Genomic DNA, 14,636 nt, shown 5'->3' with positions numbered 1-14,636 from the left:
TTAAGGAACAGCTGCACACATACATAGACTGTTATATGACAAAGGGGGCATGGCAGATCAATTGAGGAAAAAGGTGGAGCTAGAAAAACAGGCTACGCAATGGAAAAAAATGAACCGTTACCACATACCAGACACAATTACCTCCAGTTGAACTAAGAATTTCAATGTAAAAAGCAAAGCTCTGTGACTTCTCAGTGAAAATAGAGGTAAATGACTTTCTGATCTTGGAGAAAGGAAACATTTCTTTTTAAAACCACAGACATTACTAGCTATAATAGGAAAGAGTAACAATTTCTGTCATCAAAAGATATCTTTAAAAAAGTAGAAACATGAGATACAAACTGGGAGATTCAGTAACCTGTCTGAATAATTATAGCAACAAGGACATATAAAAACTCACACAAATCAATAAGAACATGACAATACAACAAACAGCGATAAGACACAAACAGGCTTCACAGAGGGAACAGAGGGTCAACCTACATACGAAGAACTGTCCAACCTCTCTAAAATCTGGGAAAAGCAAATCAAGACCACAAACCATTTTATATCATTCAAATTGCAAAAATCACCACGTGTGAAAATAAGCAAGGGAGGAAATATGGATTAGGAAGATCTCTTCTACATTGCTAACGGGAGTAGACTGGTACAACCACTTTGGAAAACGATTAGCCATTATCTAGTAAATCTGAACTCAGAGCCTATCCTATGGTATATCGAAGAAAAACTCTTGTGCCCCAGGAGACTTGCCTAAGAATAGTCACAGCAGCAGTATTTACAATTGCAAAACACAACCCAATGACAGATGAATAAATACACTTATGTACTTACAAACTGATACACCTACGAACTGGAAATATTATATAGCAACAAAAATCAATGAAACACAAATACAAGCAGCAGCATAGATAAATCTTTATAAAAAGAAAAAGAAGTCCCAGAAGAAATACTGTACAGTATGTCTTTTTTTATAAAGTTCAAAACATTAAATTAGGCAATATATTGCTTAGCCATATACATGTAGGAAAAACTATTAAAAAACAAGAAACGATATAACACATTTCAGGATAATGATTACCTTTGGGGGAGGTAGATGATGGGATGTGGAGGAACACATAGGTAGATGTAAGTCACTGGAAATATTTTAATTTATCTTGGGTTGGAGGTGGGTTCATGGGTATCCTATTTTATAGAAAATAAAAATATAGTCCTCACTGTAAAGAGAGATTTTTGGGGAGTTGTGGGATTATGGATGGTTTGTATTTACTTCTTTATTCTGCTTTACGGCAACTCAAAAACTTAAAGTTGTACTTTGATGGACTCTATGTTGACCACCATTACCCTGACAGCTAAGATACAGCCATAGCCTCTTTATTCTTTACTCTTAGTTTTTGAAAAAGACTGCCTTTTGGGCAGTCGTGATAACACAACTGGTGTTCACTCAAGCTTCACGACAGACTCCGTCCCTGTGCTCCTTGCTCCAAGGTTCTACGTAAAACAAAAGCTACTGATGGCATCTTTTCGCGTGCTATGAGACAACGTTCAACATTAACCTCTTCAAAAATTAAAGAGAAATAAAATGTTATTACTAACCTTTAACTCCATCCAACTGACTGGTGTGCAGAAACTCATTGGCTTGATTATACCTAGTGAACAACCGACCGAACACAGACTCCTCTGTAGAGCACAGGTCAGTCACAGTGTTTTTCAGCCCTTCCAAGTGCACCAATGCTGACAGGATACAGTCTAACCAACAGAGAGCATGTGCGTTTTTCCATTGGACACATGAAGTCTGGCAAAATGAGGTATGCTTGCTCTCCAACGGCATTTCCAGTTCAGATGTGCATCCTTCATTTTGAGGGGAAGTCCCTCCAGTTCCAGAAACATCAACCATAGTAGAATCTTCTTCAGCAGCCGTGCCAACAATATCAGCTTCCAAAATCTCATTCTGCTCCAAGGAATCAGTTGTCCTAATTGGATTCTGTTGACCACCGTGTAGTAAACCAGGTAAGTCTGATGAGGTTTCATCATACTCTTCTTCATTATGTTTACTGTTCAAAACTTGTTCACCATCAATACCACTATGATTTTTAGTCTTTTTGGAATTTGCTACAAGAGGTGAATCTTTATAGTTGGTTTCCACGGTCTTTCTTTTTTGAGGCTTATTTGGAGTGTGACAATCTTCCAAATCAGGAGTAATTAAGTTATTAAGTGATTTAGAGCCCAAGGGATAGATACACTAGAAAGAAAAAAATAACAAAAACTAAAAATTCAAATAAGCTCAAGCTTTAACTTCACAGATTCTATATCATGAAAAATACGTATAAAATTTTAGCATTAATTTGACATAAGAGGGTATATAATATTATCAATCTAAATTTGAAGGAACCAGGGATAAACAGCTATTTAATCAAAAGTTTCATCCCCAAAAGAGTTATTTTTCCTAGTTAATTTGAACAATCAAGGGTTTAATCTGAGTTACTCTAGAGTAAGCTAGCAAGGAAAACATACAAAATTTTGCTTTAATAAAGAATCTAATGTTGAGTTAATTAAAAATTCCAACATTTTATGAGTGTATTATTCTTTTTAAGACAGGTACACTGCATAGCATTAAAAACTAGAAAAGTATTTTCAAACCAAAAAAGTCGCAGAGTAATCTGTATTGTTTCTCAGTTTTGAAACTGAATATTAATCTGAGAGCACATCAGCATATCAATTTTATACCCATATTGGGTCTAAGAATCAAACTGGCTGAATTTTAATAACTTCACCATGCATGAACACAATTTCAGGCAAATATCAAGAGTAAACAAATCACTAAAATAATCAATGAATTTTCCCTAAGTTTGAAAACTAGTGAAATATTTTACAAGACAAATGCAAGAAATCTACATACCGTGTGCCCTCATTTAAAATATGCTTTCTTCTACACAAGTACGGTAGATTGCTCCCTTGGTGGCCTCCAGTGAACTAAAGAACTATACCTCCAGATACTCATGCCCCCGTACAGTCAGCCCCCTGCCACACAGCCTCAGGCTTGGCCACGTGACTAGCTTTAATGGGACATTAGCAACCAGGATGCACATGCTTCATAAGCACTGGCTTACTGGGCTTGCCCTCTCGGAGCCCTCTTTCTGAACAATCTTTCTTAGTCCCAGCCATCACACTGTCAGGATCCCAATTAGCCTCACCGAGAGACCCTCACGGAAAAGAACTGAGATCCTGCCTGACTACCTGAGTTGAGTTCCCAGCTGGCAGCTAGCATCCACAGCGTGCCATGTGGACATTTTAGTTGTCCCAGCCAACAGTATGGGAAGTGTAAGAACTGCCTTGTCAACCCACAGAATCATAAGTGAAGCCATTAAGTTCCTTTAGTGACTAAGTTTTGAGATGGTTCACTTCACAGCAACAACTAACTGAAAGGCTCTCATTTAAAGTATAGCATTTTCTGGGCTTCCCTGGTGGCGCAGTGGTTGAGAATCTACCTGCCAATGCAGGGGACACGGGTTCGAGCCCTGGTCTGGGAGGATCCCACATGCCACGGAGCAACTAGGCCTGTGAGCCACAATTACTGAGCCTGCACGTCTGGAGCCTGTGCTCTGCAACAAGAGAGGCCGCGATAATGAGAGGCCCACGCACCGCGATGAAGAGCGGCCCCCACTTGCCGCAACTAGAGAAAGCCCTCGCACAGAAACAAAGACCCAACACAGCCATAAATAAATAAATAAATAAATAAAAATTTTTTAAAAAAAGGCCTTCCAAAATGAAGGGATAAACTTTAAAAAAAAAAAAAAAATAAATAAAGTATAGCATTTTCTATACAAGCGAACACTATATGCATAATATTGTACTTACTTCGAAATTCTCTAGTTTAACAGGACAAGTTTTTGATTTTTCTGTTACCAACTAGCTGTGCGGTCACCATCAACTAACAACTTGACCCTCAACTTTATACCTTGAGATTATTTCCTTAGTCCTACCACATGTCAGAAGACAGAGAACACTTTAAAAATCAATAGCAGTAATTTTGTATTCAGAGTCATCCAAAAAAATTGAAAACAAAACCTCAAAGAGATATTTGCACACCCATATTCACTGCAGCATTATTCACAATAGCCAAGAGGTAGAAGCAAACCAAATGTCCATGGACAAACAAATGGATAAAGAAAACGTGGTAAATACATACAATAGACTATTATTCAGCCTTAAAAAGGGAAATCCTGTCATATGCGACAATATGGATAAACCTTGAGGACATTATGCTAAGTAAAATCACAAAAAGACAAAAACTGTATGATTCCACTTTTATGAGGTACCTAGAGTAGTCAAATTCATAGAGACAAAGTAGAATGGTAGTTGCCAGGGCTACAGGGAGAAGTTGTTATTCAATGGGTACAGAATTTCAGTTTCGCAAGATGAAAAGGTTCTAGAGATATGTTGTACAACAATGTGAATATAGCAAACACTCCTGAACTGTGCACTTAAAAATGGTTAAGATGGTAAATTTTATGTTTTTTTTAACAATTAAAGAAATTTTTACTTTTTTTTTTAAAGGCAAAAAATTTTTTAAAAACCTTTACCATTCTCAAGCAGAGTCAAAATCATGGTGTGCACATCCCACCAGCACCCCTACTTAATTAAAAACAACAACAACAACAAAAATCACTCTTAGCCAGTGGGTAATACAAAGAGTTTGCTGACTCCTGGTGTAAACCAATGTACTTCATAAAATACACTGGGCTCTTACTGATGATTAGAACATTTTCTAAAAACTAGATCAATAATTAATTACTCTAAAGTTCTTTTTTTACATTTGCAAAGTATATACTTGAAACTCTTGGTTATTTTTTTTTTCCTCATTGCTTAAAAAAGAATGCTTCAGGGGCTTCCCTGGTGGCGCATTGGTTGAGAATCTGCCTGCTAATGCAGGGGACACGGGTTCGAGCCCTGGTCTGGGAAGATCCCACATGCCGTGGAGCAACTGGGCCCATGAGCCACAACTACTGAGCCTGCATGTCTGGAGCCTGTGCTCCGCAACAAGAGAGACCGCGATAGTGAGAGGCCCGCGCACCGCGATGAAGAGTGGCCCCCGCTTGCCGCAACTAAAGAAAGCCCTCGCACAGAAACGAAGACCCAACACAGCCACAAATAATAAATAAATAAATAAATAAAGGGGAAAAGATGGTTCAATTTAAAAAAAAAAAAAAAAGAATGCTTCAAAAACTAAAAATGCAAAAAACACATCTAACCGTAATAGTTAAAACCACTGTTCTGAGAACAGAGACTTCTCTATTCTGGTAGTCCTTGGTTAAATAACTCTACTGAAATATTATGTATTGTTCAGAAGAGGGAAAAAAGTAATTTTCTTCTAGAATCAGTAAGTTTTATTTTTCTCTCTTTCCAGTGCTCACAATTCTACAACTTTATTCTGAGCTAGTTAATTAGTAAACTCTGTAGAGTCTGGTGTTACAGATGAGCTGAGCTGTCAAGTCTCCTAAAGTCAAGCCCTCCCCTTGTGCAACAGAGCCTGTCATTTGCTCTAGGGATATCCCTCCAGCAATTCTGTGACACTTTCTCCTATTTTTCCCTCTCTACTGGATATAACCAGCATACAAACATGCTGTTATTTTTCCCAACTTAAAAACAAACAAAAGTAAAACTTTTCCCTCCAGGTACTACCTCACGTCTATATTTCTCAATTCTTCCTCTCCCATTTTCCATCACTCACTCCAATCAGGCTTTTACCACTACTACTTTACCAAAACTACTCTAATCAAGGCCTGCAAGGACCCCCATGACACTCCAGTCAATGGTGAGGTGAGTCCTCAGCCACCTTGAGTTCTCACTGGAATTGACAGTAAATCATTCCTTCCTTCATTAAATATTTTTTCACTTGACATCCAGGACAATATACTTTCCTTCCTGAGATTACGCCTACCTCACTCTCCATGTCTCTCACTTCTTTGCTGGTTCCACTTCACCTCCCAAACTTTTTAATGCTGGAGTGTTCCAGGGCTCAGTTTTGCAACTCTTTATCCACACTCTTGGTAAACTCACCCAGCCTCATGGTTCAATTACTTACTGAACCATGTAAGTTCATGTAAGTTTGCTGATGACCCCCAAATGTATATATCCAATCTTATACTCTCCACCTAACACTAGACACATAGATCCAACTGTTTACTCCATTAACCCAGTTATTAGATAGATGCCTCAAGCTTGATTGCTCCTGATCTCCTGATCTTTCCCCCAGATTTCCCTCTTCCCAAAGTCTTTCTCAGTTCAGCAACCGGCAGCTCCATCCTTCCAATTATTCAAGCCAAATATCTGGGGATCATCCTTGATTCCTCCCTTTCCTACCATGTACCCCACTCTTTCAGCATATCCTTTTAACTATCAAAATACATATAGAATCCAACCATGCCTCATCAACCTGGCCGCTACTTGTTCTCCCTGGAATACTACAACTGCCTTCCAACCATTTCCCTGCTTCAGATCTTGCTCATCACATTTTTTTCAACATGAAAATCAGATCATGTCACTCCTCTGCCAAAATCCCTACTATGGTTCTTTACTTCATAGTAAAAGCCAGCAAATGGCCTACAAGGCTTTACTGGATCCATCCCATCTTCCCTTATGCTGCTTCACTCACTCCGATCCAGCTCTGCTGGTTTCCCTGCAGTAGCACAAACAGGGACAGGCAACCTCCCCTCTCCCAGGACCTTGTATCTGCTACTCTCCCCACCTGGAAGGCTCACTCCTCAGGTATCCACAGGACTTGTTCATCTCTTTCAGATCTTTGCTCAAATGTCACTTTCTCAATGAAGAGTTTCCTCCTACACTTTTTTTTAAATTGCAAACTACCCACTCTCTGATACTCCAGTCCCTGTGGCTTTATTTTTCTCCACAGCACTTTTCATTACCTCACACAAAAAAGTATGCTTTCCTTTTTTATTTTCTTTCCCAATCTAGAATACAGCCTTGTTGAGAGCAAGAAATTTTTGTTTTATTCACTGTATCCTAGCATCTGGAACAGTACCAACATGGTGACACACAAATAAATATTTATTGCATAAATGCAAAAAAATAATTTATTTCTATTTGTAAGAATACCTGAAATTTTCTTTAAGTGTTACCCAACAAAAGTATCTATCACCAACAGTATAACATAGTCTAGTATTTTCCAAAACTGGCTGATCATCAGACAGTTCATAAAAGTTATAAAACTACAGAATTTTGGGCCTACTCTATTTAATAAGCACCTAGGTGAGACCCAGAAATTTTTAAAAAGCATTCCAAGTGATTCTAATGAACTGCTAGTTTACCTGGAATAATACATATCTGAAATTAGAAGACTGTATTCCAATCACTGCTCTGCTGCTTTATGAAGATGTTGTGTTCCTAAACACTCTGCATCTGTTTTCTTATTCACAACATGGGAATACCTACCTTGCAAAGTTTTGAGAATTACGTATGTATATGACAGTTTCATAAGTTGTCAAGTACAGTAAAATATAGAGTATTATGGAATTTAATGAGCTCCTGTGTAAAAAGTTGTACCAGTGGGTACAAATTACTACAATTCTAAGATATTTAGACCCTTAAGTACATAATATTTAGAGATTAATAACCTTTTCAATAAGTCCCAAAGTTAATAAACCAACACATGAGAATAAAAACAGCTAAAAGGACCCCCACAAGGCTTAAAAAAAAAATCTTGAAATATATTCTCTCTTCTCACAAGTCTAATGACAATAAAAACAAACATCTCCATGTAATAACTCAGGAAATCAAGTGGCAAAATAAAACAAAATATTTAAAATTACATACCAGACAGATCTAGAGACTATCTACATATTAAAAACATACAGTCTAAAAACTACAAAATGAGTACAAATTTAAACACTGAAGAAAAAAGCAAAAGGCGAAAACTTCAATACCATCTAAGATTAATACTTTACCTGCAGATCCTCACACAAACAGACAGATTCTTGGAAACTAATTCGGTAAGTCTTTAAGGTTTTTAACTTTCCCTTCGTCCTACAAGCAGGGCAATACCCATCTGACGGTACTTTAGCTGAATCATAATTCTAAAAGAGAAAAAAAGTAAATTAAAATATAGACATTCCTAGCTTGTATCAAATTACAAAAAGTTAAATGGAAAAGTAAACAGAAAAAAAATGTACAATTTTCACCTAGAAGTGTCCTGGCAAGATATCTTAAAGATGGCAAATAAAAGAAATGCATATAGGCTTTAATACAGCTATTGTTCCAGAAAGAATATATTCTAGTTTTAAATATTAAATTAAGTGTTAAAAATAGCATCAGTTTTATCTGCAAGACAAAAAGTAACGTCAACTGTCACTGTAAATACGTTCAACATTTTCAAATAGTAAACTATACGGTCTATGTTTTATTTCTACTTTTACATATCAATAAAACATAGAGAGGTAAACAGAGAACAATCTTTCGCCATTACTGTAAGATTTCCGTGGAAGATACAATTTTTAAAAAATTAACTGGTAAAATTAAAACCAAATTTAAGTCTTAAAAATAGGAGAGAAAAAAACCAACTTTGCACTGAGGCAAAAAATAAGTTCACTAACTTTTCCCAAATACCCCACCATGTGGAGTGAAGATATCCCTATATCAGTCCCTGGTCCAATCACTGGCAAACCATTTCCAATCTTCGGGGAATCCATCATTCCGAGTCATTGGCTAATTTATGTCACTTGAAACATGTCAATATCACTAAGGATTTTTCAATGAACCCTGGAAAAAAAAAAGTTAATAGACAATTTTTATAAGATGTATGTATATTAAGTATATTTTGAGAACTATATATCTTATGTTAAACATATTCTGAAATTGTAATCTTGAAGTGAAAACAAAATACCTAAATTTATTTAAAGATCTAGCAAATTTGTGGAGAGAGGGCAAAAACTGGCAATAGGACCAGTCTTCACAGTAGACTCATTTGTAAGCAAATTTATCAAAACTTGTAATAGAGATAGCTATTACTTAAATATATTGACGAGACCTTGAAAACCTAAGTTTTTAGTCTACGCACAACTTGAAACAAATCTGTAAGCATTATACCAAGAAAATATTTAAATAAAACACAGATCCATTGTGCCATTACTTAACAAGGACAAAAGAACCCCATACATTCCTATTGCTTTCAACTGCCAAGAATACATCACCAACTGAGAACAGTGCCACTTTTTAAATAAAAGCTGCCAACAAAATACTATTTTACATTAAAGTAAATAATCTGTAACAGAACAAAAATATAAACACTGTCAATCGTACAATGTTTTGAGTGTAGACCCATGGAGTAGAATCACATTTAGTAAAGTTAAAATTATGAAACTGGAGCTCAGTGTAAGGGAAAAGTAATTGTTAACAGTGGTTTAGATATGGATTTAAAATACAAGGAAAACAAGATAAAGGAGAACTTTAAGCAGAGTGAATCACCACTTCACAGGGATGTTGTAAAACACTTTCAAGCAAAATATTTCCCAAATCTAAGAATCCATGATTCTATGACAACCACTTCCTAGGAAACTGGGCCTCACAGATTCACTTTAAAAACTAGTTATGCTATTGTTTCCCGCTGTATAAACTTTACACACCATTCAAGCCAAGGAATAATTTCAAAAATAAAAATGCTTTTTAGAAAAGTTATCAGTGGAGGATAGCCTCATCCACCAGAGGGCAGACAGCAGAAGCAAGAAGAACTACAATTCTGGAGCCTGTGGAAGGAAAACCACATTCACAGAAAGACAGACAAAATGAAAAGGGAGAGGACTTTGTACCAGAAGAAGGAACAAGACAAAACCCCAGAAAAACAACTAAATGAAGTGGAGATAGGCAACCTTCCAGAAAAAGAAATCGAACAATGATAGCGAAGATGATCCAGGACCTCGGAAAAAGAATGGAGGCAAAGATCGAGAAGGTGCAAGAAATGTTTAGCAAAGACCTAGAAGAATTAAAGAACAAACACCTAGAAGAATTAAAGAACAAACAAACAGAGATGAACAATACAATAACTGAAATGAAAAATACACTAGGAAGGAATCAGTAACAGAATAACTGAGGCAGAAGAACGGATAAGTGACCTGGGAGACAGAATGGTGGAATTAACTGCTGCAGAACAGAATAAGGAAAAAGAATGAAAAGAAATGAAGACAGCCTAAGAGACCTCTGGGACAACATTAACCACAACAACATTTGCATTATAAGGGTCCCAGAAGGAGATAGAGAGAGAGAAAGGACCCAAGAAAATATTTGAAGAGATTATACTCAAAAACTTCCCTAACATGGTAAAGGAAATAGCCACCAAAGTCCAGGAAGCGCAGAGAGTCCCAGGCAGGATAAGCCCAAGGAGAAACACGCCGAGACACATAGTAATCAAATTTGCAAAAATTAAAGACAAAAAAAAATTATCGAAAGCAACAAGGGAAAAACGACAAATAACATACAAGGGAACTCCCATAAGGTTAACAGTTGATTTCTCAGCAGAAATTCTACAAGTCAGAAGGAAGTGGCACGATATATTTAAAGTGATGAAAGGGAAGAACCTACAACCAAGATTACTCTACCCGGCAAGGATCTCATTCAGATTCGACAGAGAAATCAAAAGCTTTACAGACAAGCAAAAGCTAAGAGAATTCAGCACCACCAAACCAACTCCACAACAAATGCTAAAGAAACTTCTCTAAGTAGGAAACACAAGAGAAGAAAAGGACCTACAAAAACAAACACAAAACAATTAAGAAAATGGTCATAGGAACATACATATCAATAATTACCTTAAATGTGAATGGATTAAATGCTCCAACCAAAAGACACAGGCTTGCTGAATGGATACAAAAACAAGACCCATCTATATGCTGTCTACAAGGGACCCACTTCAGACCAAGGGACACATATAGACTGAATGTGAGGGGATGGAAAAAGATATTCCATGCAACTGAAAATCAAAAGAAAGCTGGAGTAGCAATACTCATATCAGATAAAATAGACTTTGAAATAAAGAATGTTACAAGAGACAAGAAAGAACACTACATAATGCTCAAGGGATCAATCCAAAAAGAAGATGTAACAATTACAAATGTTTATGCACCCAACACAGGAGCACCTCAATGCATAAGGCAACTGCTAACAGCTATAAAAGAGGAAATCAACAGTAACACAATAATAGTGGGGGACTTTAACACCTCACACTAATGGACAGATCATCCAGACAGAAAATTAATAAGAAAACACAAGCTTTAAATGACACAGTAGACCAGACAGATTTAATTGATATTTATAGGACATTCCATCCAAAAGCAGCAGATTACACTTTCTTCTCAAGTGCACACAGAACATTCTCCAGGATAGATCACATCTTGGGTCACAAATCAAGCCTCAGTAAATTTAAGAAAATTGAAATCATATCAAGCATCTTTTCCGACCACAACGCTATGAGATTAGAAATCAATTACAGGGAAAAAAACGTAAAAAACACAAACACATAGAGGCTAAACAATACATTACCAAATAACCAAGAGATCACTGAAGAAATCAAAGAGGAAATCAAAAAATACCTAGAGACAAATTACAATGAAACATGACGATCCAAAACCTATGGATGCAGCAAAAGCAGTTCTAAGAGGGAAGTTTATAGCACTACAAGCCTACCTCAAGAAACAGAAAAATCTCAAATAAACAATCTAACCTTACACCTAAAGGAACTAGAGAAAGAAGAACAAACAAAACCCAAAGTTAGTAGAAGGAAAGAAATCATAAAGATGAGAGCAGAAATAAATGAAATAGAAACAAAGAAAACAATAGCAAAGACCAACAAAACTAAAAGCTGGTTCTTTGAAAAGATAAACAAAACTGATAAACCTTTAGCCAGACTCATCAACAAAAAGAGGGAAAGGACTCAAATCAATAAAATCAGAAAGAAAAAGGAGAAGTTACAACAGACACCCCAGAAATACAAAGCATCATAAGAGACTACTACAATCAACTCTATGCCAATAAAATGGACAACCTGGAAGAAATGGACAAATTCTTAGAAAGGTATAACCTTCTAAGACTGAACCAGGAAGAAACAGAAAATATGAACAGACCAATTGCAAGTAATGAAATTGAAACTGTGATTAACAATCTTCCAACAACCAAAAGTCCAGGACCAGATGGCTTCACAGGTGAATTCCATCAAACATTTAGAGAAGAGCTAACACCCATCCTTCTCAAACTCTTCCAAAAAATTGCAGAGGAAGGAACACTCCCAAACTCAATCTATGAGGCCACCACCACCCTGATACCAAAACCAGACAAAGATTCTACAAAGAAGGAAAATTACAGACCAACATCACTGATGAATATAGATGCAAAAATCCTCAACAAAATAGTAGCAAACAGAATCCAACAACACATTAAAAGGATCATACACCACGATGAAGTGGGATTTATCCCAGGGATGCAAGGATTCTTCAATATACGCAAATCAATCAATGTGATACACCATATTAACAAATTGAAGAATAAAAACCATATGATCATCTCAATAGATGCAGCAAAAGCTTCTGATGAAATTCAACACCCATTTATGATAAAAACTCTCCAGAAAGTTGGCAGAGAGGGAACCTACCTCAACATAATAAAAGCCATATATGACAAATCCACAGCAAACATCATTCTCAATGGTGAAAAACTGGAAGTATTTCCTCTAAAATCAGGAACAAGACAAGGATGTCCACTCTCACCACTATTATTCAACATAGTTTTGAAAGTCCTAGCCATGGCAATCAGAGAAGAAAAAGAAATAAAAGGAACACAAATTGGAAAAGAAGAAGTAAAACTGTCACTGTTTGCAGATGACATGATACTATACGTAGAGAATCCTAAAGATGCCACCAGAAAACTACTAGAGCTAATCAATGAATCTGGTAAAGTTGCAGGATACAAAAATTAATGCACACAAATCTCTTGCATTCCTATACACTAACAACAAAAGATCAGAAAGAGAAATTAAGGAAACAATCCCATTCACCACTGCAACAAAAAGAATAAAGTACCTAGGAATAAACCTACCTAAGGAGATAAAAGACCTGTACTCAGAAAACTATAAGACACAGATGAAAGAAATCAAAGATGACACAAACAGATGGAGAGACATATCATGTTCTTGGATTGGAAGAATCAACCTTGTGAAAATGACTATACTACCCAAAGCAATCTACAGATTCAATGCAATCCCTATCAAATTACCAGTGGCATTTTTTACAGAACTAGAACAAAAAAATCTTAAAGTTTGTATGGAAACACAAAAGACCCCGAATAGCCAAAGCAGTCTTGAGGGAAAAAAACAGAGCTGGAGGAATCAGACTCCCTGACTTCAGACTCTACTAAAAAGCTACAGTAATCAAGACAATATGGTACTGGCACAAAAACAGAAATATAGATCAATGGAACAGGATAGAAAGCCCAGAGACAAATCCACGCACCTATGGTCAACTAATCTATGACAAAGGAGGCAAGGATATACAATGGAGAAAAGAGAGCCTCTTCAATAAGTAGTGCTGGGAAAACTGGACAGCTACATGTGAAAGAATGAAATTAGAACACTCCCTAACACCATACACAAAAATAAACTCAAAATGGATTCGAGACCTAAATGTAAGAGCAGACACTATAAAACTCTTAGAGGAAAACATAGGCAGAACACTATGACATAAATCACAGCAAGATCCTTTTTGACCCACTTCCTAGAGAAATGGAAATAAAAACAAAAATAAACAAATGGGACCTAATGAAACTTAAGAGCTTTTGCACAGCAAAAGAAACCATAAACAAGACGAAAAGACAACCCTCAGAATGGGAGAAAATATTTGCATATATTTTGAAGCAACTGACAAAGGATTAATCTCCAAAATTTACAAGCAGCTCATGCAGCTCAATATCAAAAAAACAAACCCAATCCAAAAATGGGCAGAAGACCTAAATAGACATTTCTCCAAAGAAGATATACAGATTGCCAACAAACACATGAAAGGATGCTCAACATCACTAATCATTAGAGAAATGCAAATCAAAACTACAATGAAGTATCACCTCACACCAGTTAGAATGGGCATCATCAGAAAATCTACAAACAGCAAATGCTGGAGAGGGTGTGGAGAAAAGGGAACCCTCTTGCACTGTTGGTGGGAATGTAAATTGATACAGCCACTATGGAGAACAGTATGGAGGTTCCTTAAAAAACTAAAAATAGAATTACCATATGACCCAGCAATCCCACTACTGGGCATATACCCAGAGAAAACCATAATTCAAAAAGACACATGCACCCCAATGTTCACTGCAGCACTATTTACAACAGCCAGGTCATGGAAGCAACCTAAATGCCCATCGACAGATGAATGGATAAAGAAGATGTGGTACATATATACAATGGAATATTACTCAGCAATCAAAAGGAACGAAATTGGGTCATTTGTAGAGATGTGGATGGACCTAGAGACTGTCATACATGGTGAAGTCAGAAAGAGAAAAACAAATATCGTATATTAACACATATATGTGGAACCTAGAAAAATGGTACAGATGAACTGGTTTGCAGGGTAGAAATAGAGACA

At 36.6% G+C, this 14,636-nt stretch overlaps 1 protein-coding gene across 6 annotated transcripts in view; it reads right to left on the bottom strand.

The window, feature by feature from the left end:
* The window catches only part of USPL1 (ubiquitin specific peptidase like 1), a 39,316-nt gene that overhangs the window by 22,128 nt on the left and 2,552 nt on the right, over positions 1-14,636 (bottom strand). For 3 of the 6 annotated variants that reach the window (XM_036831763.1, XM_036831765.1, XM_036831762.1), the window contains exons 2-4: positions 8,607-8,772; positions 7,962-8,090; positions 1,594-2,239 (exon numbers count right to left, since the gene is read on the bottom strand). In XM_036831763.1, coding sequence (XP_036687658.1) covers positions 1,594-2,239; positions 7,962-8,090; positions 8,607-8,705 — 874 coding nt within the window. In that variant the 5' untranslated portion in view covers positions 8,706-8,772. Of the gene's footprint in view, positions 1-1,078; positions 1,183-1,593; positions 2,240-7,961; positions 8,091-8,606; positions 8,773-14,636 lie in introns of those variants that run through there. The other 3 variants (XM_036831764.1, XM_036831766.1, XM_036831767.1) reach the window with 3 other exon arrangements.

This window comes from Balaenoptera musculus, chromosome 18 (genome assembly GCF_009873245.2).
Source record: "Balaenoptera musculus isolate JJ_BM4_2016_0621 chromosome 18, mBalMus1.pri.v3, whole genome shotgun sequence".
NCBI lineage: Eukaryota > Metazoa > Chordata > Mammalia > Artiodactyla > Balaenopteridae > Balaenoptera > Balaenoptera musculus.
Note: the sequence above shows the minus strand (reverse complement) of the source record. Positions and strands in the feature narration are given on the sequence as shown.